The sequence below is a fragment of the Cryptotermes secundus genome, unplaced genomic scaffold (genome assembly GCF_002891405.2).
Source record: "Cryptotermes secundus unplaced genomic scaffold, Csec_1.0 scaffold690, whole genome shotgun sequence".
Classification (NCBI taxonomy): Eukaryota; Metazoa; Arthropoda; class Insecta; order Blattodea; family Kalotermitidae; genus Cryptotermes; species Cryptotermes secundus.
The window spans coordinates 289,550-311,506 of NW_019740662.1; the positions used below are offsets into that span (position 1 = coordinate 289,550).

The window sequence follows — 21,957 nt, forward strand, 5'->3', positions numbered from 1 at the left end:
TCAAATTTAATAAAGGAGTATTTTGTTTTATTTAGTCTTTATGCAAAGTTTTTCTCCATTGTTGATATCAGCTCTTATTTATCATGTTTTTTCGTATCTGAATTAATGAACCATTGTAATTATTGATTTTCTCTTACTTTTAACATTTCCTAGTGTTTATGAACTTCATGTCATGGGAAGCATTCATGTTTCACATTCAGGAAATCCTTATCATAGTCCAGAGGTCTGCTACTGTGGCACAGGGTATTTTGTGGTTTCTTCAGTTCTGCTAGGCTAATGCTGGGATTTTACCTTAAAATAGGTCCCAGCCATTTCCATTGACATCTGTCTCAGTTCATGATTTGCCGTTATCCTTCCACTCCAGTGCTGCATAACCTGTGCAGTTGAGATAGTATGAACCAAGAAACTGGACTTGGGTTAACTTTATAAAATTAACAAACTGCATGAACTTCATGGAGCAGAATCATGCTTGAGAAATGGATATTTTCTCAGCTGGTCAATAAATTAACTGTATTTTATGGAAGCTGAAGGCTTGTTATCATTTTCACAAGAGCCTACCAAAACTAAATACATTTCTTTCAGATTCTGGTAGTCACATTGGTTGTTGAGAAATGCCTTGCCTTTCATGGGATCGAAAGGTTCATTACCATATCACAAGTGTCTGCCTCCAGATCCTGTCCTGATTTATTTGAATCTGCTGCACAGCCTCACATTTCCATTCATTAAGTTCCAATTAGAAATGATCTTCCCTTCTATAAGTAAAGAAGTCAAAGTAAAGGTATCCCTGTAACCGGCCATGGAGGCCCATAGAGTCGTGAGATGTTGAGGTTCCCACATATTCTAGACAATTGGCTTCCCTTCTATGCTTATTGTAATTATTTCATTATGGTCACTTTATTCTTTGTAGTTTTCACACCACTCGCTTAGTCTGCGACTGTGTAGATGTTCCTTCTTTGTTCAAGATGTCTGAATTGTAATGTTAGTAATTTTGTTAGTACACAGGTAAACCAGATGTCTGGTGGTGTAACTATTGTGAAAGTTGGCGGAAGTCGACCAGATCTGCAGCAGAGCCTGTCAGTGCAGACCCAGCAGCAGCAAGTGGCACCAGGAGTAGGAGCAAAAGAACAGCTGATTTCATGTCCCAGGCAGACAATTCTAGCTCAGCAAGATGTTGGAGGGTGCTGGTTGAATCGTCAAGAAGTGAATCGCTTGGTTATAAACCGTCCAAGACTTGGGGGTGACAGTCGGAGTACAGGAAGGTTACACACATCTATAGGCAACAGGAGCATGACAAGACTGAACATTGGTCAGTATTTTTGGGTCTGAACCATGTTTATTGGGGGGGTGGGTAGTTGAATTTCAGTTTCCATTTCAGACGCAGGTGTCAGGAAAGAGGTACAGTTTAGGAAATGTTGAGTCTGTGACATAAGAATATGAAAGTATTATTATTCTGCTACCACCCCTACCACCACCATGTTCATTTTTGGCTGCTCTTCCTCCTGGGTTATGACACCTGGTAGTCTGATAGGTTGATACCAACATATTGAGTAAACATACTGTAACGTGTTTTGCTACTGAGGACACTGTTCAGATTGTTAATTGGTTTTTTTTACAACCTACAAGTCACAACTACGAATACTTATAACACTCTTGTGGGTTTAGACAATTTACAAACCCTACACAATAATCTCTTCAGTAGTCTTCATGTATTTATAACGCGGGAGCTCTACAAATGTCACTGAATAACACACTCACAATACCTTCTAAGTTATCACAAACTATCACTGATTATCACACATAAACTCTTCTGATCACGCATTATGTTCTTCTTCCACGGCTGCTAGACTTCCACTGTCTTCTGTCTGCTTCAAATACCAACTGGCTTCGGCGGCTGCTACAATTCAACTCCTTACACATTCCAGTCTCCCTTATAAACCCTCAGTTGGACAGCAGAAACCCCACCTCGCTTCACTGTTGCGTAAACACCGTGTTTAGAGGCGTTGCTGGGGAACGCTGCCGAGAGTTGATATTGGTGCGTAGTAACCACGGTGTCCCCTGTTATGTTACTGTGGGAAGTGCTGTTATGTCACGGGGGGTGGTTTACCGTGCATTGCGCCGTCCATGTCACATTACTGTCTTCTACCCTGAAGGTAGAAGCAGTATATCATAATTCTGACCTTATGAATCTGTGCCACTGTGAATATCAGGAATCTCATATAGGCTTATTTTGAGAACATTGGCTGAAGTGGTAATGCTTCTGACTTGTATTTAGAATGTGCACAGATGGGATCTCAGTGAAGACACAAGACTGTCTTTACTGATGTTCTAAGCAGTTTTCTTCAGTCCCTCCAAGGAGTTCCATGATAGTACTTCAAATTATTCCATAAGCATTTTCTAATCTTTTACAATTTATTATTTACTGAACCATTTTCTCCTTCAATACTGAATAGCCTGAGCTACTGGGAGCATCATTAAATAAACCTGAACTAAGTGAGTAAAAATCATTTGTATAATAATACTAAGAAGAATTCCAAGAAGCTGGGTCTTTGTGAGTGGATTAGATTGAACTGCCCAGTGTGGGTTTGTATGTTAGTGGTTTGAAATGTTTGCATTCTAATGCCAAAAGTAAATGAGCGAATGGATGACGTGTAAATGAAACCAGTGCCTTACTGTAGTCCCGGTATCTTACAGTTGGTGGTAGTCGTGTGGGCTCTGTTGGTGGCCTCCATAAAAGCATGACGCGACTGAGTTCCAGTCAGCAAATAAACCTGGTTCCAGTGCCCAGTTCCGTGAGTGGACCCACTGTTATAAGCAATAACCGTAGTATCACCACAATCAATGGTGGGAGGCAATACAGTGTGTCAGCAGCTCAGAAGGTTTCAAGTGGAGGAGTTACAGTCACAACAGCAAGTCCCAATAAAAGCATAATGTAAGACAGATTAAATTTATTCCTTGCATGATGGGACTGCTTATTTATGAAGTAGACTAATTTTTAGTGCAGTTTGAATGAAGCAGATGTAGTGAATTGCAGCTCTCATAATTCCTTGCCTCTACAGCATGGGCGCAGCATACTCTGGAAGAGATGGCCATCATATATGGAGAACAGGTGTAATGAATGAGTTGCAGGCAGCTTAAAACAATGGTTCCAAGATTTATTTTGATCAGACATGTTATAAAATGTTACTAAGTTAAAATATTTGAAAACAACAGTAACGGATCAAAAGTGTTTCATGTAAAAAGTGCTAGTAGAATAAATTTAGGAAATGTTTACTATGATTCAGTTAGAATCATAATCTTTTTCCTTCCTGTGCCCCATTGACAAATGTGAGGATAAACATATTGGTGTACAGAACCATAATTGTGTCTCTTGTTTGTGTGGTTATGAAACTTGGAGTTTGTGAATTAGGTACTGGGGAGAATATTTGGACCTGAGAGGGATGAAGTAACAGGAAGCCAGAAAATTCTGCATATTGAGGAGCTTCATAATTTGTATTCCTCATAAAATACTATTAGGGTGATTCAGATTGTGGTGAGTGTGATGGTTTGGGCTTGTAACATGCATGGGAGAGATAGAAAATGTATACAGAGTTTTGGATGGAAAACCTGAAAGGAAGAGGAAACTTGGAAGGCTTAGGCGTGGATGGACCTGAAAGATACTGTAGAATGAGAGAGAGTGTGGATCAGATTGATTTGGTTCAGGATAGAGACAATGCTGACCTCTTATGAACACAGTAATAAACCTTTAGATTCTCCAAGAGGCACAAGAAGGACACTGGTCCATGAAGAGAGAGATAACTCTGCATTTGATATCCTGGTAACATTTTGTAATTGAAAAATTCTAAACACATACCTGAAAATCAGTGATTTATTGTAATGCAACTTGACTGTTATTTTTTCAGAGGTAATTCATCTGGCCAACGAGAAGACAGAGACCTGGTTGTTTCCATCTCTGCATCTTACCCTCTGCCTATTCAGAATAACAGTCCTTTGGTCGTACAAGCAGGAACTAGAGACATAGGTAGGAAAAACAACAGTTTATTGAAAACTCATTTTACGTATAGAAGAGATGTGTTCAATTTATTTAGAATTGCTGGAGAAATGGAAAGCGATGAGCTTTGTTAATGATCAGGAAGATAATTAGCAGTGGTCTGAAAGTTTACATGTGCTTGTGCACTCCCACCCACTCATACATTCACGCATGCTCGCATGCACCTGTACTTATGTCATGATCAGTATTCAGGAACTATGACCAGTTGAGACAGGACATTAAAATATTCATTACTATGCCAAATTTTTCTGCAATTTGTATATGTGTCTTTGAGATAATTACACAAAAGGAATAGAATTAGTCACAGTTGTAACTCTGCGTATGTTTCCCTTTTTTGTTTTATTGACACTTGCAGTATGTATTGGCAGATGAAATTTTGTGCAGTTATTACTTGATGGGTACTACACTGAAACTTCAATCTTACAATCTTGGATTTTATGTTTTTCACGAATTTATGCCCTTTGCATGGTCCTGGCCAAATGCCCATAAGATTAATGTTAAACTTAATGGATTTTACATCTCTGAAACTTTACATTTCCCTTTATTTTGCACTTTGTTTTCTAATCATGGCTGTGAAAATGTACCACATTTTACACTTTGTAGTTTAATTCTCACAGTTTTTTATCTGAGACAACAGACCTCCTCCTGTGTTAGCAGTCCCTAATAATTCAGTGTGGAAACATGTGTCATGTAGCTGATGCATGGCTGTGATTCAAGCATGCACCATATGACTTCACTATGACCTAGCACGCATGAGCTGATTTTTCTGCCATCGCAGTTCAGACAGCTCACAGGTGTGCTAAACAAGTTTTTAACCTGATGCATCTTAGTATAACAGTAACTTATTGAGGGCAATTTGTCTCTCCCATGTCTGACAAGTTGACCAAAGAATGCCAGTCTAGAGAACCGAAATTAATGGCCGTGGGGAATCGTTGTGATGACCACGCCATACCTTGTATCTGCTAAAGTTAGCACTAACTTCTCTGAGTAGCAGTGGTCGCTCAGTGGGCATAGTTCGCTTGCGGACTAGAACCACAGAGTTTGTTTTTGTACCAAAGAATGACAATTGCATCACCGTAACTATTGTGTTTTCATAGGTGAAACGTAACAGAAATGTACACAGGTTAAATTATTTCATTTTCCTGTGCCCATGTGACTTCTCTTTGTAAAGGCCAAATTGTAGTTAGACTAAGACAGATTTCACAGCAAGAGGATGAAATGTGAATAATAAAGGAAAACCTAAGTCACTTACAGTTAGTGATAAAATAAATATTTCAGTACAAGTTAATGCACATAATGGAACACATGTTGAACAGGTACATAGTTGAGACTTTCAATGCCCGCATTAAACCTTGTTGTGACGAACTGTGAAGAAATTGAAAGGAGTTTCATCCACTGTAGACCTTTCTTCAAGCAGCAGAAGTCATTGAAATGTTCACCACTGGAGGAAGTGAAATCTGCATTTGCTGCATAGTTGAAGCACATCAGAGTAGTGTTTCCATAGATGGCACCCACCTCAAGGAAAAGGGCTTACAGATCTCTGATTTTCTTTTTGGCTTCCACTGGTTGGATCAGCGGACTTAAAGAGGAGACACAACATTGCTTAGAAAACTGTGTGCTAAAAGTTGCAAAATATGGCTTTGATCCATGTGATGCTTATTCAAAGTACATTACATTTTTCAGTGACACCAAAATTTTATTTCTCCCAGCTAACTATACCACCCAGCCATACCCTCTGTATTTCAGAATCATCCATACATTTAAGTGCCATTACAGAAAGCAGCTGATTTTGAAGACTGCCACCATGATGCTGGGGCGACTGCTCCAAGACGCTGCACAGATGAAGCTAGATGTGTTGTCTGCAGTGCACTTAGTAGTAGAACCTTGGAGACTGATAACACCTGCTACAATTAGGAACTGCTTTGTGAAGTGTAGTTTCTTGATTGATCATGTCAGCAGCAATGAAAGCAGTGCAGTGAAACTCACAGAAGAAGAAGAGGATGACTGGCATAGTCTACATCCTCTTGCAGACTGAGGGCTACCCAGCATGTGACAGCGCTCTAGAAGTCTGTGGAGTCTGGAGTGTCAACCAGGTGTTAGATTAACCTATGGCAAGGCCAGGAGAAGAACAAGAAGAGGAAGAGAAAGTTGCAGAATATAAAGCAAAAGCAATATTCTTGGATGCACTGAAAGGACTGGAAGCAGCCAGAAAGTATATGCATAAATCTGATAACAAAGACTGTTGTAATGTGCAACAAAGTTGTAAATAAATTATGCAGACAGAGGTGAAGGAGAAAATAAACAAAAGAGTGAATGGTCAAAGAAATAGTGTAACTAGTTAATGTACCACATTTTCCAGCCATTTCAGGCAAATCCTTGTATAGTGCCTTGAAATAGGCCATGACTGCTCCCTTCCACATCCTTTCCATTCATCAGTCATAATCACCAGTTCATGTTACATAACATGTAACATAGACACAACAGTTGATAAAGCATATGTTTTAATCTGTCACAACATAACTCTCAATTATCTCATTTGCATCAAGTGTGTATAGTCAGTTTACTGATCTTAGTGGTATAACTTGCTACATGTAAGATTTGAGGCTTTCACGGCGGTGACTATGAAGAAAGCAGTCTTCTGGGCCACATATACACGGTGCCAAATCCCAGAAGACTGCTTTCTTCAACTTGCTACATGTTTTGCCTTATTAAAAAGCCATCATCGGGTGAATATACACTAATAGAAATGTTCTGAAACTATTGAATTGTTTCACATAAGTATATGTGTTACATTATTACAATTATCAATGTATTTTGTTCTATACATAGTCAATACATTCGACGTGACAGAATCATCACTATATCTTTAAACATATTAAAACTTATTAAAAGTTGTGGATGCTTAAAAATATTCATAAAAATACTATAAAATATATACAGTAAGTTAATAAGGTTTAGAATTTAAAATTATAATATAACAATACACTTAGATGTTTTTGTGTTGTCACGTTTAGTCAAATCATATCCTGATTCACATTAATGTTAACTGTTGCAATCATGACATTATATCAAGTAGTGACTTATGAACATTGTTTTTGTTATGATTTAGTTTTTATTTCTTTTCAATTTCTCCAATGAGGCAATTTCACCCTTTGGGACTGGTGTTTCATTTTCGGTCTTTTTATTTTACGATTTTTCCTGTGTTTCAATGTTCAGCTTTTGTTGGATGACAGATTACCAGGCCACAACATAACCCTCTCAGAGTTGTGAAGAATTTGTGCTTTTTAGTACCTCTTCATTACATTTCCCATGCCATTTTATAGAAGAGTAGTGAAAGAAGCATCAATTGAGGACTAAATTCTCAACTGTTTCACTGAAGTACAGTATCTGCAGAATGTTGCTAAAATGTTTTGTTAGATAACAGTAATTTATGAACGGTTGTTCAAAGGTTAGAGATGAGATGGTTATGGTGAATGTAATAATTTGTTTTGTATTCGCGGTACTGTGTAATCTGCTTGCAGGTAATCCAGAGTTCATTGCAGTAAACAACACGGTATGGCCTAGATCAGATCTAGGGCAGTAATCTTGTTTTACTAGAGATTCTTTAAAGAAAGATAGAAGATGAAATTATCAGTTTCAGTAGATGTATGAACAGATGTAAAACTTTAATAATAGATCTGTTTGAAAATGTGTTAATTCTTGTTTTCAGCAAGTAATATGACAGGAATTAATCTTAGTCAGTCTGGCAACAAAATACACAGCCTCACTTCATCACAGCCTCATATGATGCCATCCCGTGTACTTAGTAGTTCTGGTAACATTGCTCTTAATCAGCCAGTACTAACTTCAGCATCATCTACACATTCTGCAAGTCAGTCAGTTGCAGTTTCACATAATCAGTCATGTGCTCAGACAGTAACTTCACAGACTTTACCAGCCACAGTTGTGACATCAAGAAGAGCAAATACAAGTGTGACCATCATCAATTCTAACCTGCAGAGTAATGCTGCCATTGCTGCTGCATCACAGGTATGTTCCTTTATATAAGTTACTAGGTTGAAAGTTCTTAACAGCTTATTTAAATTTATTTAAGCCAATATTCCACAATTAACTGGTAATGGGGGATTTCTTAAATTAAGATTAACATTATTAATTATTAATTAATTAATTAATTAAATTAACATTAAATATAAAAATGTATAACTAGGAGTGATATTTTGGACTTTGTCATGAGTTTCTTTTTTTCAAATCATAGCATATTGAAAACTTGTTGTGCTTCCATCTCCAATTGTAAGATGACTATTCCATAGTGGATTCTTTTACAGTTTTTATTGACATATTACTGTCTCCTGCTGATGATGGTTAATGTCAACAGAAAGCACTTTCTGCTGTCATTCTGTAGTGACCCTCTGCAAGATTCTAACCTTACCAACAGGGGATTTTAGTTCTCTTGTAGTTTTTGCCATTTCTTGGCATCATTTGCTTGTCTTATACTGTCAGTATTTGATTACAACAGAAAATTTTCAGCTGTCATTTTCTAAATTTGGTTATAGTGACTCTATGAAGAATTTTAAGCCTACGTCTAAGGGATTTCAGTTTCATTTCTTCTTAATTTTTATTGGAAATTTTATCACATCCTGCTGTTAAGTTTTCATATTGTGATGTATTGCGCGATGGAGGACATCTCCTTCCCTGCCACCGGTGACATGGCGGCATCGGAGTGCTGCCGTTGCTCTGGTAACAGGCCAGTCAACACTCTTCCCCCTCCCCCACAGTGACATGGCAGCGCTGCCTCCTGTGATGTAACACACAATACCACTATTGACACAGGCAACAGCGAACGGTATAAAAAGCCGACAGAGCAGTATGTGAAGTGTGTGTGATCAGGAGTGACACCGTATGGATCGTGAAGTTGCCGAGTGCAGTTAAAATACAGCAGCCACCGAAGGCAGTTGAAATATAGCCGCCGCCGGAGACAGTTGGAACAGTCGCCGAGTTCAGTTGTAGCGGAAAGAAGAATACCGGAACATGTGATTAGAAGTGATAGCATGAGAAGGTATTGGGAGTGTGTAATACAGTGACACTGGTATAGCTCCCGTATTGTACTGTGAATAAGTGAAGACTACTGAAGACAGAGTGAATAGATTAGTGCATAGGGTTTGTAAATTGTGTAAACCCATAACACTGTTATAATTAATTGTACCCAAGACTTGTAGGTTGTTAAATAAACCAATTAACAACCCGAACGGCGTCTTCAGTAGCAAGACACGTTACAATATCAAGAGTATATTCTTCGCTCAGAATTTCTTTTGTTCAGTGCTTGCGACTAGTTCTGTCCAGTGGGCACAATATAGTAGATCTCCCCCAACACTTGTCATGGTGTAAATGTGACCAATATCCAAAGCACTATGGTTTTGAAAAACTCAAGTTCAAGTTATGGTTACACGCCACTGTGAAAACTCTTTTAAACTGTACAAAAATATGCCTTAAGCATGAATGCCACAGCTGCATAATTATATCATTCATGTTCCTGTCTCATGTCTAAAAATCTGAATTTGTGAATTGCGTGAAATGATAATTTTACCTTGTTGAGGAGAGAGTTTGAGAAACGTGCATGAATTTCTGATGGAGGAAATAGCAGAAGTATGAGAAACTTGCCATATAAACAGATTAACAAAATACATCAATGGTAGCTGTATTTTACATATTATATTTGGAGTATTTTGTTAACTGTATAGAGAACATATGAGCAGGAGAAAATACGTAATGAGGAGCTTCATCATTTTTATCAAACAAAGGAGGATCAGATGGATAGGGCTTTTAGCGTGCATGGGGAAGATGTAAAATGGATACAGAATATTAGTTGGCAAACCTGAAGGGAAGCTAGTTGCAGATGGGAGGATTATATTAAAGTCAGTTGTAAAGAACTGACATGCAGAAGTGTGCACTGGATTCAGCTACCTCAGAGTAGGATCCCATGGTGTACTGTTGTGGAGAATATGGTAATAAATCTGCCCATTCAATAAATGGCAGGAAATTTCTTGGTCAGCTGGGTGATTATCAGCCTTTGAAGAAATTTGCCCAGCAGAGTTAGTGATTGACACTAGTTTTCATTATCCATTGATATTTCTACCTCAGTAGGCCACCCTGATGAAGTTCTGCTCCTTATACAGGATGTTTCACGACTTTAGGGCATAACTGTAGGAGGTGATTTCCTAGGTCTTTGTGATCAAAAGTCCATATAAACATGTGTCCGATTTTGGACGGTTACAGAGTTATTACCGTTTTTTCATTCCTGTACACGCCCTCGTATGAACCGCGTCTGTCAGCTGGCAGGTCGCTATTTTTAGCCAGCTACAGACAGAGCGTTCTCGTTATCTCGACACTTGAGAGCTACCTATGGGGTATGTCCAGCGCGGTTCACAACCGAGGGGTAGCCTGTGTTGCGGCCAGTGGTTACATTTTCGAAAATCAGCTTTAAGCACCAATCAATTCAAATTAAAGGTAATTTCATGAAGTTAACTTAATTTGTAATTAAGTTGTAATTTTCAATCACTGTTAGTAAGTGTAAGGAAAAAATTGTCAATAGTGGAAGGATGTGGGCTCTGTGGCTCATAATTAGAGACTTTGGTTTTAGGTAAAGAAAATCAAAGATAAAGAAGTTCTTATTGAAAAAAATGTTGGTCATGCAAGAGGACTAAGATGAAGAGATAATTATGAAATTTAATTGTGCCATATCACCCACATGAGCAAAATGCATATTCACTCTTAACACACAAAAAGAACATGTCTGGAGTAACGGTATTGTCACGTGACATGTGTGACAACTACAGATGGGGTTTGGATTAGTGAATGGATTGACTGACCACTTAACACAACTCGGAACTACAAGCAATTAAGCCCCACTGTTGATCTCCACAATTCACCAATCATCACAGCACCCGCTAAGCCTTTTCAAGCCTCTTGTACCTCACCAGCCTTTCCCTGTCAGCGGCTTCTAACAGTGGAGATTCTTCAGCTTCACATGCTAAGGTCCTCTCTTCACAGCCTCCCATGCAGAATCAACTGAACTTTGTCTCTTGCGTATAACATCTCAGCACAGACCATGTAGAAGCACCCCATTACCATTGTTGTAGTCCAGCTGGTGCAATATTAAGAATCTGCTGCCCAGCAACAGGTATGTGTTTATTGAGTCATGGCCCAGAAATGGTCGCTGTTTACAGAGTCACTGCTTAGTAATGGGTCTATATGCCACAGTATGACTGCAGGTCTACTTGTGACTGTTTCTAAGGGACAGCAAAGTACCATCATGCATAATCATGATGAAAATAGCTTTATTCTGAATGCTTTATTATTATTTAAATTGAGGACAGAGTCTGGAGATTATCACCACAGAACAAATTCTGTTAACATTTGGCTCTTTATCATGCTCTGAGAGTAGTCTAGCACCAACTGCTGTATTGTACCAAAGTGCCAAGATCAGCTGGCTTTTGAATCATGGCATATCTTTCAGTAGCCACATCTGTGTGATATTATTAAAATGAACGAGTCCAGATTCAGAATATTCATAATTGCTGGTTTTCAATCTGACCATGTCCATTCCTTCTTTCCCTTACCACCAAATGACAGTCTTAATTTGACTGGACTGATATGGGCATCTGTTGACATGTATATCACCAGAAAGAATATCTGTTTCTGTTTAGATATTGCTATAAAATTGGCTGAGGGAAAGTTTCACAGGATAACAGAAGGATGAGCAGTGTTTGGAGTGCAGCAATGCCCTTGATGGTGAACAAAGTTACTTATCAATGTTATTTCTTGTAACTGACTGTCTTCACTCATGACAATTTTTTTTATAATTTATATCAATCATTTCACATCTGTCACAACTGCATTACCTCTTGAATCATAGTTTGTAAATCACTTTTAGTTGTGGAATTTGTAATATGTCCTGTGCCCCTCCCTTATTGATGTTTCTCTCATATTTAATATGAGTTTATTTATCTATATAAAATTGTTTGCAGGTATCCATGGTCTCATCCATTTATTTATATTCGTAGTGTGTGTTCAGGATGTGTTATATTGGAATTTTCTTTATTGTATTTTATATTATGGATGTGTTCCTTGTATCTTCCCTTGAAGTTTCTCCCAGTTTGTCATATATATGTTTTGTTGGATAGCTTACATTTAAGTTTATGTACTCCAGTTTGCTTGCATTTATCATTGTTTGTACAAATATTCTGGCCGTAATCCTTGATATTGGTATACCATTATTGTGTCCATAAATCTTATTTCTGGATTGAAAGTAATTATGTTTCAAAATTTTCTGTGTTAATTAGACTGTTTGCATGCTTTTGTCTTTATTTTTCTTGTTTTATAGCTTTAGCTTCATATTGTTCCTTGTATCAGTATGTTTGTGTACAAGTTTGTGATATCTAATGACATCATTCTTATACTGCGTTTGATGTTCAGATCTTTAAGATTCTCTGTGTGGGTTGCTTAGTATTCTTTATATTTTCTTATATTGATTTTTTAATTCTGTACTTTGTATAAGCTTTTTTCTCACATGCTTTGCTGTGTTATATGTAAGTGCACTAGTGAAATATAAAATTAGTCATATGGGCTGATAGACTTTGTGCATTCTTATGTTTACTCTTAGCTTTGGTGTTTTTCGATTTGCTTGTATAAATATGTTCCTTTTTTGTAGTAATGTCATCATTTCCTTATTATCTCTCTTAATTCCTTTTGGTATATATGTATGGGATCATTCATCAGTTCTTGATATTAATTTTTGTATATTATTTTCTCCATTTTCTCTGAATATTCTTCATGTTTCAGGATTACTGAACTTTCGCCTTCATTTGCCTTCACTATTTTTAAAATCATTCTGCATTATTTTTTACAAATATAATATTTTTTGTCTGTGTCTACTGTTGCATACAATTTTGTTTTGCAGAGGATAAGCGTGTTTGAACCATATCCCATGCGAGACACAGTGCAACATTTCTGTGAAAAACATTTGGACAAAATCAAATCGTATATGGAAAAGGTATCTGTTCGTATCCCACCTCCTGCAAAATGTACGATTGAAGGTAAGTTGTTTTGAAGCTGCACTTGGGTTAAGGTTTGAAATATTCTACAAACAGATGTGATTCATAGTGCAGTAAAACTGCAATACCTGACAGTGGATGATCCAGAAATTGACTAATTGCGAATATTGTCATGTGTCCAGGCTTCTGTGGCTAATAATAATGGATTCTGGATCAGATGATTGGATGCCTTATATTACAGTCACTTGTAATCACAATGACTTATAACAGCTGACCATCAGTGACTGTCTAAGACTCACTCCATTCCTTACTGGACTACGAGTGTCTTCTTTTCTGCCACGACTGACTTGGTTCTGATTTACAAATTGATCACTTCTTCAGCTTCTGTTGTCCACTGGTTTACGCTCCCCAGCTGAACACTGAGCTATTGAACTGCCTTCTTAATCCCCTTACTACTGAATCTGTTATGACTCACTGAATCACTAATCAATGAAGTATCTCCCTTTTATAACTACGGGAGAACCAAATATAGATCACCACCAGTAACAGTTTCTTTATCACTACATGCGTATTCGTTGTCATGGAAACGTGCCTAGGAACTTGATACCTGGCAACGGCTGTCCTTCCACTGTTGAGTGTGTTTACCGAACCGTTGTCTAGCGGTTTATGTCTCTGCAGTGCTTCTCTGACTGCACACTTCCGGTGTTCACGTGCCGAATATCAGAACTTCTACTGTATCGTGTGTCATGTTCTTTTCTGTTTAACCTCATTCTTTTATAAGGAAATACAGGCAAATGTTATATCTGTATATCTGGCAGTAATGTCAAATAACTTTTAAAACAATTTTGTTTTATTTTTTCTTGGAGCATCAGTTCTAGAGATCACCCCACCTTTGTATTTTTTTTCCTCTGATCAGTAATACTCGTGTTATCACGATTTAGGTGTGTGATTATAGATGGGGTTTGGATTGGTGAACTGATTTATTGACCACTTGTACACACTGATCAAACCTAAAAGTAATTACAGCGCTATTGCTGATCTCCATACTTTACAAATCGCTAGAACATGCTAAGTCTTCTCAGTCTCAACTAGACGTTTCGTGGCAACAGTTTCAGATAATTGAGAGTATTCTGCTTCCTGTGCTCAGATCCTTTTGTTACAGCCACCGATGCAGAACTCAGCCTAACTCACTCTCTTCTCCGCCTTCCACATAGAGCTCAGCTGAACTGTCAACCCTCAACTGAACTGAATTGCCCCAGTTGTCTTTATAACTCCTTGGCAGGGACCACATTGGAAACACCTTTTGTTGCATGCGTGTTTGTTTCCACCAGAATGTGTTTACCAAGCTGTTGCTTAGAAACGGCCATTTGTTTATTGGCCTGTTGCATAGCAATGGCTGTGCTCATTCTTTATTTTAAGATCTTTGCTTAGCAACAGGTCTATATGGCACAATACCAATATGGTACCCATGAAAATTTCTGAAGCAGAGGCAACAGTAGTGCCACTTAAGACAGAATTGTACAATTTGTGTGGAAATTTATTTAAAACCTGTACAATTTCTTGTTAGGTCATACTTTTGTGGAATATAAAACATGTCCATTTGAGAACTGTATTTAACTTTCCATTTGGCAGTGATAATTGATGAACCATTAGAGCAATTTCACACTTCCAGTATGTTTTCTTTTTGTATTAATTCTGCAAAACATACCATAAATGTAGAGGTAAAAATGTAAAGGAGTCCCTATTCGTAAATAAGCAGTACACCAAGAAGATGTATGAGGGAGTGGAGGTATATCTTCACCATTCTTGACTTTGGCACTAGATGGAGGTTAGTGGTCAGCTTTAGGCCCCAGCTGCTTTACTCTCAGTGAAAGCGCCCCCAGTGACTATTCTGTAAGAAGCTGGGTGGGCCTCAGAACCGGCATGAACACTGAAGAAGAGAAAATTTGCTCTCCCCTTTTGGGATTCAGATCCTGGCTGTCCAGCCTCTAGCTTGTTGCTTTACTAACTGAGCTATCCTGGTTGACAAACTTAAAATAACAAGCATATAAAATTTCAGGACCCTGAATTATATTGCATTAGATCTTTTCCTACCTCCGGAATTTGTGCAATCACCATTTTGATTTTGCTGGTAGAACATAAAAAAAGTGCAAAATTTAGGTGACCTCCAGTGGCATGATGTACTGAGTTTTGTGAAAATATGTCAGATGGTTAAAAAGTTACGAGGAAGTCACAGATGCATGAAAGTAACACAGATATGCTGATATGATAAAAATAAAATTAAAAAGTAAGCTGAAAATAGATGCACAATTTATATAATATTTTATCTGAATCCACTGAGATTGAATGCATATACTCATATAGTTTCCTGAAAACTCATAATGGGCAATCAGTTTCCTGTCATTATACATATGACAGCATGTTTCAGTATTTTACACACATTTTCACCAGTTTTCATTTAAAGAGTTTCCATTGTTGCTGAACATATTAAGAAGGATGACTGACATTTTTGTAAGACATTTCACTGTATAGTCTTATTTCTCTGCATTAAAAATATTGTCAGTGCTGGAATTCAGTTACCAGTTTATTTGTGTAATGTCATATTTTAGCGTCCTGTTGCACTGATTTATTGCCATGATTTATTCTGACCGTCTTACAGTGTATACATTTATTCACCTTACTCTTCTCTCTTGCACTACATGTTTCGGCATTAAAGTGCCATCTTCAGGTGCTTTGATGTACGTCGAACTACTGCATTGCATGCCCTGTTGTCTTTATACTAAAATATATATTCGTCATATATATTGCTAAATTTTAAATATTAAAACTATTCAGGATTTGTCATCCTTATGTCGTATTTCAGTACGCGAGTCACGCTTATCTTCTGTTGGAGTATTCTTCCTACTTTCATGTGTATTGTGCTTTGTATACATACATGGGTACATACATGCTGGGTATACATATCCAGCAGGCCCAGCAATATAACACATGCAGTCACAGGAGTAAGACACAACACAAAGCACAATACACATGAAAGTAGGAAGAATACTCCAACAGAAGATAAGCGTGACTCGCGTACTGAAATACGACATAAGGATGACAAATCCTGAACAGTTTTAATATTTAAAATTTAGCAATATATATGACGAATATATATTTTAGTTATTTTAGTATAAAGACAACAGGGCATGCAATGCAGTAGTTCGACGTACATCGAAAAGCACCTGAAGATGGCACTTTAGTGCCGAAACATGTAGTGCAAGAGAGAAGAGCAAGGTGAATAAATGTATGCACTGTAAGACGGTCAGAATAAATCATGGACGTTATTTGTGTAAGTTGATTATATTAATATTAATTCTGTACTGATCATATTTCTGTGCACATACATTGAATTAAATATACTATTTCGTTGTGGAAAACAATTTCTACAGTGTGACATAACATCTTTCAGCAGTTATGGTTTGTTTGTACAATTTCATTAAAATCTAGTTTGATTAACAATTGTTAATGGATAAAGAGGATATTAATGCATTATTTATTATGCCACATAACAACAGGTTAATTTCCCCTACTTTTTTTTAATAGAACGGCGTGCAAAGAAGTTAGCCAAACTCCATTTTGCTTGTCAGGGTCGTGGAGAGCACTGTCTCTACAACCGTACATTCTTCACAATGAAGACAAGGAACCCTCGCATATGGATTCACCTGATGTTCTTGGCATTGCAGGTGAGGAAGTCAGGTATTTCATATTCAGTGCTCATACTAAAGGGAAAGCAATAGCTAGTCACAGGAAGGAATATAAGTTTTCATTATATACTAACTGTACATAGAAGGGCAATCTTTATATACAAGAAAATCATAATGATGCTGTGTGTGATTACAGTAACTCAGTGTGCTGATAAGAGTGCTTCACATCCTGGTTACAGGTAGTAATAATTCTAAGAGCAGCTGAACCTTCCAGCAATCTGTGTCTTCTGCTGTTGTCATTTTCATGAAAAATGTTCATTTAAAGGGTTTCTTGATACCTGTGTTCTATATTTTTTCATTATTAGATGTTATGAGGATATAATTGGATTGTGATTATGCAGAGCTCTAGTTCAGAATCTTTTGAATGTCCAACTGTATTTAATTTTCTACTTCAGTTTATGAACCATATATACAGAAATTTATCATATTCATACAGTTTTGTATGTCTTCCCCTTTTATGAATGCTACCGTCCATAACAAACCTTGGCCTATTTTATGATCACTCGCCACTGGAACATAAAATTAAAAATTGCTTACATTTACAGGCCCTTTGAAATTTATGCAGATTGGTTAAAATGAATTGCTCATTATATTGGGATGAAAAACATATATGATAAATGAGGAAGAATGGAAAGATGTAACATCACTATATTCAAACATCTGTGGTATTGTATTGTTATATTGGGCTGGGGAGGTAATTTACAGTCACCCCAAGCACTCAGACCACTCCTGGTTCCACTGTGCATCTTTGATCTATCAGAGGCCTTTCAGAGAGCCCTGTGCTTAATGTTAATGCCAGAACTATTTTATTGAGGGTCTTCTAAGATATATATATATCACCTATAACATGCAAAAACAGATGTTGCCATAGTTCCCAGTATGTGCTGTATTCCATGAAATGGTACAAGCAGTCATATGTTTGTCATGTTTTTCTGGTGATTACATTGGATGGTTCCACTGTCTTCACTGTAAACTATTCCAAAAAACTCAACCCTTGGATTGCTGTTCTTATTTTAATAATTGTCAGCTAGGAGATATGGAAAAGTTTTTTGCAGTTTGAAGAGAGAAAGCACATCCAGTAGATGTAGTAAATGTAGATAAGATCTAAACGTTTGTGTTGCTGGAATATTGAAACAATTATTGTGTTTTTGGACATTATCCATTGTCCTGTTTTTTTATTTTAAACGTTTCGGAGATTGGATTCTGTCTTCGTCTCCAGATAAAACCCTATTCAGCCCCAGTCAGTAGAGTCAGGCCCTATCTCCTAACACCAGCACCAACATCAGGTAGGATATACTCATATAAACCAGCCACAACATAAAGCATCAACAAGAATTAAGACATACATGGAAAACTTTAAAAATTTCCACACCTGAGACCCAACATCTTGTGCCTTCCGTTATCTAATGGCCAGTGTCTATAAAATTAGTGCATTTCCAGAATATAAGCCATCACCAAAGAAACAAGTTCTCTATATAGTACCAATATAAAAACAGCTTTCTTACACAGTCTGTCCTGGGCAGAGTTGTAGTTTTCTGACTTGCGCTGCAATAATGGGAGTTCAGATGGGAGAGATGCCCAAACTGGTTTGACTGATCAATGGGTCTACCAGAGGGATGGGTGGATTTCTTGTAGGTGGTGTTTGGTTTATTGTGCAAGATCTTCACTTCTTTTCAACATATTTTGTGGCCTTGTATGCATATTGGGCTAATTCTGATTTTCAAGGAGATCTTGAGTCAGGTTGTATGTCAGGTCTGCTCATGTCACCAGGAAATACAGAGAATCTACCCACATGGCTCTGGTAGATCATCTGATTGTTCACAAACACAACAATTGTAGTAATTCAAATCTTTTGGATTTTTCAAATATTTTAGTGACATCTTTCATTGTGTGCTTAAAATTGTTTAGTATGACCAACTCTGGCTTTGACCATCTGCATAATCTTGAAAAAAGAACTCTTATTCTAAAAATCAAGTTAATTGCAATTTTAGAGTAAAAAATAAATAAAGTACAGTGATTATAATTAAATTTGGTGGGTACCTGTCCTGCCTCATGTTCAGAAGTATGCAGATGTCAGTTCTAAACCTGGCAAGGAATGCCTACCTTGACATATTTCTGCAGTTTTCTTGTACCTTGTGGGCAAATGATAGGATGTGGCAAGTGGAAAAATACATGCAGATGTTCTTTACTCTAAAATTATATTTTGTAACATTGACTAACAAGAGTACAGTGCTGTCAAAAATAGATCATACAATTTTCATAGCATTAAATATCCTCATTACAGTATATAAATTTGTTCTGTACCATTTTTCAATATTAAGTACTGGTGAATGAAGACCTTGCTTTCATTCCTCTGTGGACTCGGGCAAAGATGAAACTTATAACTGTATTTGACACTGCAAAGGTATACAGAGAATATGAAGATCAGACTTCATTCATTCATATCCCAGGTTACAGATGGAGGTGAGTTGTCAGCTTCAAGCTCTGGCTGGTTTTCTTTTGTTAGAAAAGAGCCCATAGTGCATATGAAGCTGTATATAATCCAAAACTATTTGGAATATGGTAGTAAAATAAAGAAAACAAGATTTTGTTCTGATTTATCAGCACTAATGACTCATTCTGCTGTTGACAGTTACAGCAGCAATCTGTAAGAAATGTTGTGTCTGCTCTACACTGCTGCCAGGTTTCCTCTATCATTGAATGCCCGGTAGAGTGTTCAAATACACTGGACACCAATCTGTGGTGGATAACTTGTAAATACTGAGTGTGGGGGGGGGAAGCTATCCGTCATCTGTCTGTTCAGGCATTAGCAAGGCACATCCATACATACAGACAGATGGTATTTCTGAAACCACATTTCCATATTTAGTATTTAGTAGGTTCAAAAACTGTAAATCTGTCAAATTCTGGAGATAGTTTTGTGGTCACAATATTTGATCATATATAGGTCTACTTCATACATAAAGAAGTAAAACAATGAAAGCTACTGGGGCCTGTTTTATGGTGGTAGTTTGGCTGTACTATGAAGCCGACCACTCATCTGGAGCCAGGCCCAAGGTTAAGCATGCATGAAGCTTTGTCTCCATACCCCCATACATCTTTATGGCATGGTCTTAACTAAGGACAGGGACCCACAATGTGGGGGAAAATTGTTGTGTGCATATATTTCAAGCATCATGTAGGTGATTCTGAAATGTAAACAGTGCGAATACTATTTTCAGAACCAACCATGGATTAAAACATTTCTTTCATTCAGGCCTACCATCTTTTCTCCAGTTCATTTTAATAAGCTTGAAGATACCTAATAATAATTACAAATAAAGAGGACCCTGGGATTTGAGCCCATGGCCCTTTCCTAGTTTTTCAGTTTCTTTTGGCACTAACTTAGGAATACACAGTTTCAGACTTTCATTTAATTTTGAAGTGTATTTAAAAGATCTGATGGGCCAATCAGAATTGTTTATTTTGCACAGTCAACCTTTTTTCACGGTGAAAGATTTGACATTCCACCTAAACTTCAAATTATAGAGAACATTCAGAACAAAGACCCTTCAGACCTTCTACATTCCATATTCTGAAAGTTTTATGTTGCATTTATAGAACAAAAATTTATAGCAGCTCAAAACTTGGGCAGAAATTTGAATTTTTTGTAACTATCTGTACTCGCACTCACACAGCTTCAAAAATACATATTAATGCCTTCATTATCTCCATGCTTTCAGGAATCTAATGCCAATCAAATCGTTCCCAGAGACCAGTTAGAACATGAGATATCTTGAAACAAATCTACGGTGATAGAAATAATCTTCCAGTATAATACTAAGAAGAGACTGCTAGGCAATGCTTTTGAGCCAGCTAATAGTGATGACTGCTGCCCCCTCTTATGGGAGCAGACTTCATGCTTACCTACAGTACTTCAAGAGTGAAGGTGGTAGCACTGTAAAAGAAGGCACATATAAATAATATTAACCTTCCCTCATTTGCATCTTGTTGGTTTTCAATGTCGTATGATTAGTGATAACTCTGCTTCATTGATAGAATATACAAAAGAAGGTCAACAACATAATCAGCTTTTATGAAGAGAATGTGTTAAAACTTTTGAAATTTTATAAGAATGGCAGTTTATTATCGTGGTAATTGTATGAACCAGAGGCAAATGTGCAAATAAATGGGAATATTCAAAGGCAGAGGGACAGGCATTTTTGATGATGTGTGTTCTAGGCATTCAACTGTAACATATGTGGAGATTAAAGAGCAGATCAGATTGACAGGAACAACTGAAAATTTGGCATTGATAAAATTACATCAGAAATGAGCAAGTTGTGGAAAGAAACATTGCAAGAATGACTGAAGGAGCAACCAAAAATATTTTATACTAATTGAATAGGGAAACTTGTGTGTATCATTGGACCAAATGCTTGGCCATTTTGTAGAAGAATTAAATATATCTAGCTGCTGTGTGACTACTTTATCAAAACTTGTTCTTTCTCTTATCTTTGTACATGGCAGACAGCAAAAGTAGACTGTATTTCTGAAATTATTTTGCAGGCACGGTCTGAGTCTGCACTGAGCTCAAGAGATTCTTCTGTAAGCAGTTTAAAGAATTGCTGGGATATACTAAAATGTGAAAACAAAACATTCCTGACTCTCGTCACATCAGCATTTCCATGTGCTAAGGTCAGTTGAGTAATTTATTCCCTCGTTCCCTTGCCCAGAGTGGAAGGGATTTTGAGAAACTTGTTTATGTATGAAACTTCATGTCATGTGTATGTTATAATAGTTATATGTTTCACTGAAGTAAGTGTATGAACTTGATCATTAGTGAAACCATTACCACTATGCAAGCTAGCTGTCTAATTCCATGGTGCAAAATATTCCTTGAAAAGTCGGCAGGTGTTCAGTTGGTAAAGAAATTCTGTGCTGTTATGGAACCTGGAGGCCTTCTACCAGACCATGCGAGTTTGTTGAATTTTGTCCATTTACACCTTATATCCAGCTCTAAGGTCCATTTTGTTATTCTCACATCTCTTTCTCAGTCTTCCAACTAGTCTCTTTCTACGAGGTCCTCTGACCACAGTTTTGTACCCATTTATGTCTATCCCTATATGCCCTG

General features: G+C 37.3%; 1 protein-coding gene across 4 annotated transcripts in view; it reads left to right on the forward strand.

Annotated features, from left to right (window-relative positions):
* Positions 1–21,957, forward strand: part of LOC111872544 (protein melted) — a 54,905-nt gene that overhangs the window by 25,781 nt on the left and 7,167 nt on the right. For 3 of the 4 annotated variants that reach the window (XM_023866571.2, XM_023866572.2, XM_023866570.2), the window contains exons 8-14: positions 996–1,306; positions 2,692–2,929; positions 3,900–4,018; positions 7,758–8,077; positions 13,005–13,140; positions 16,684–16,823; positions 21,393–21,521. In XM_023866571.2, coding sequence (XP_023722339.1) covers positions 996–1,306; positions 2,692–2,929; positions 3,900–4,018; positions 7,758–8,077; positions 13,005–13,140; positions 16,684–16,823; positions 21,393–21,521 — 1,393 coding nt within the window. Of the gene's footprint in view, positions 1–995; positions 1,307–2,691; positions 2,930–3,899; positions 4,019–7,757; positions 8,078–13,004; positions 13,141–16,683; positions 16,837–21,392; positions 21,522–21,957 lie in introns of those variants that run through there. The other variant, XM_033754744.1, reaches the window with a different exon arrangement.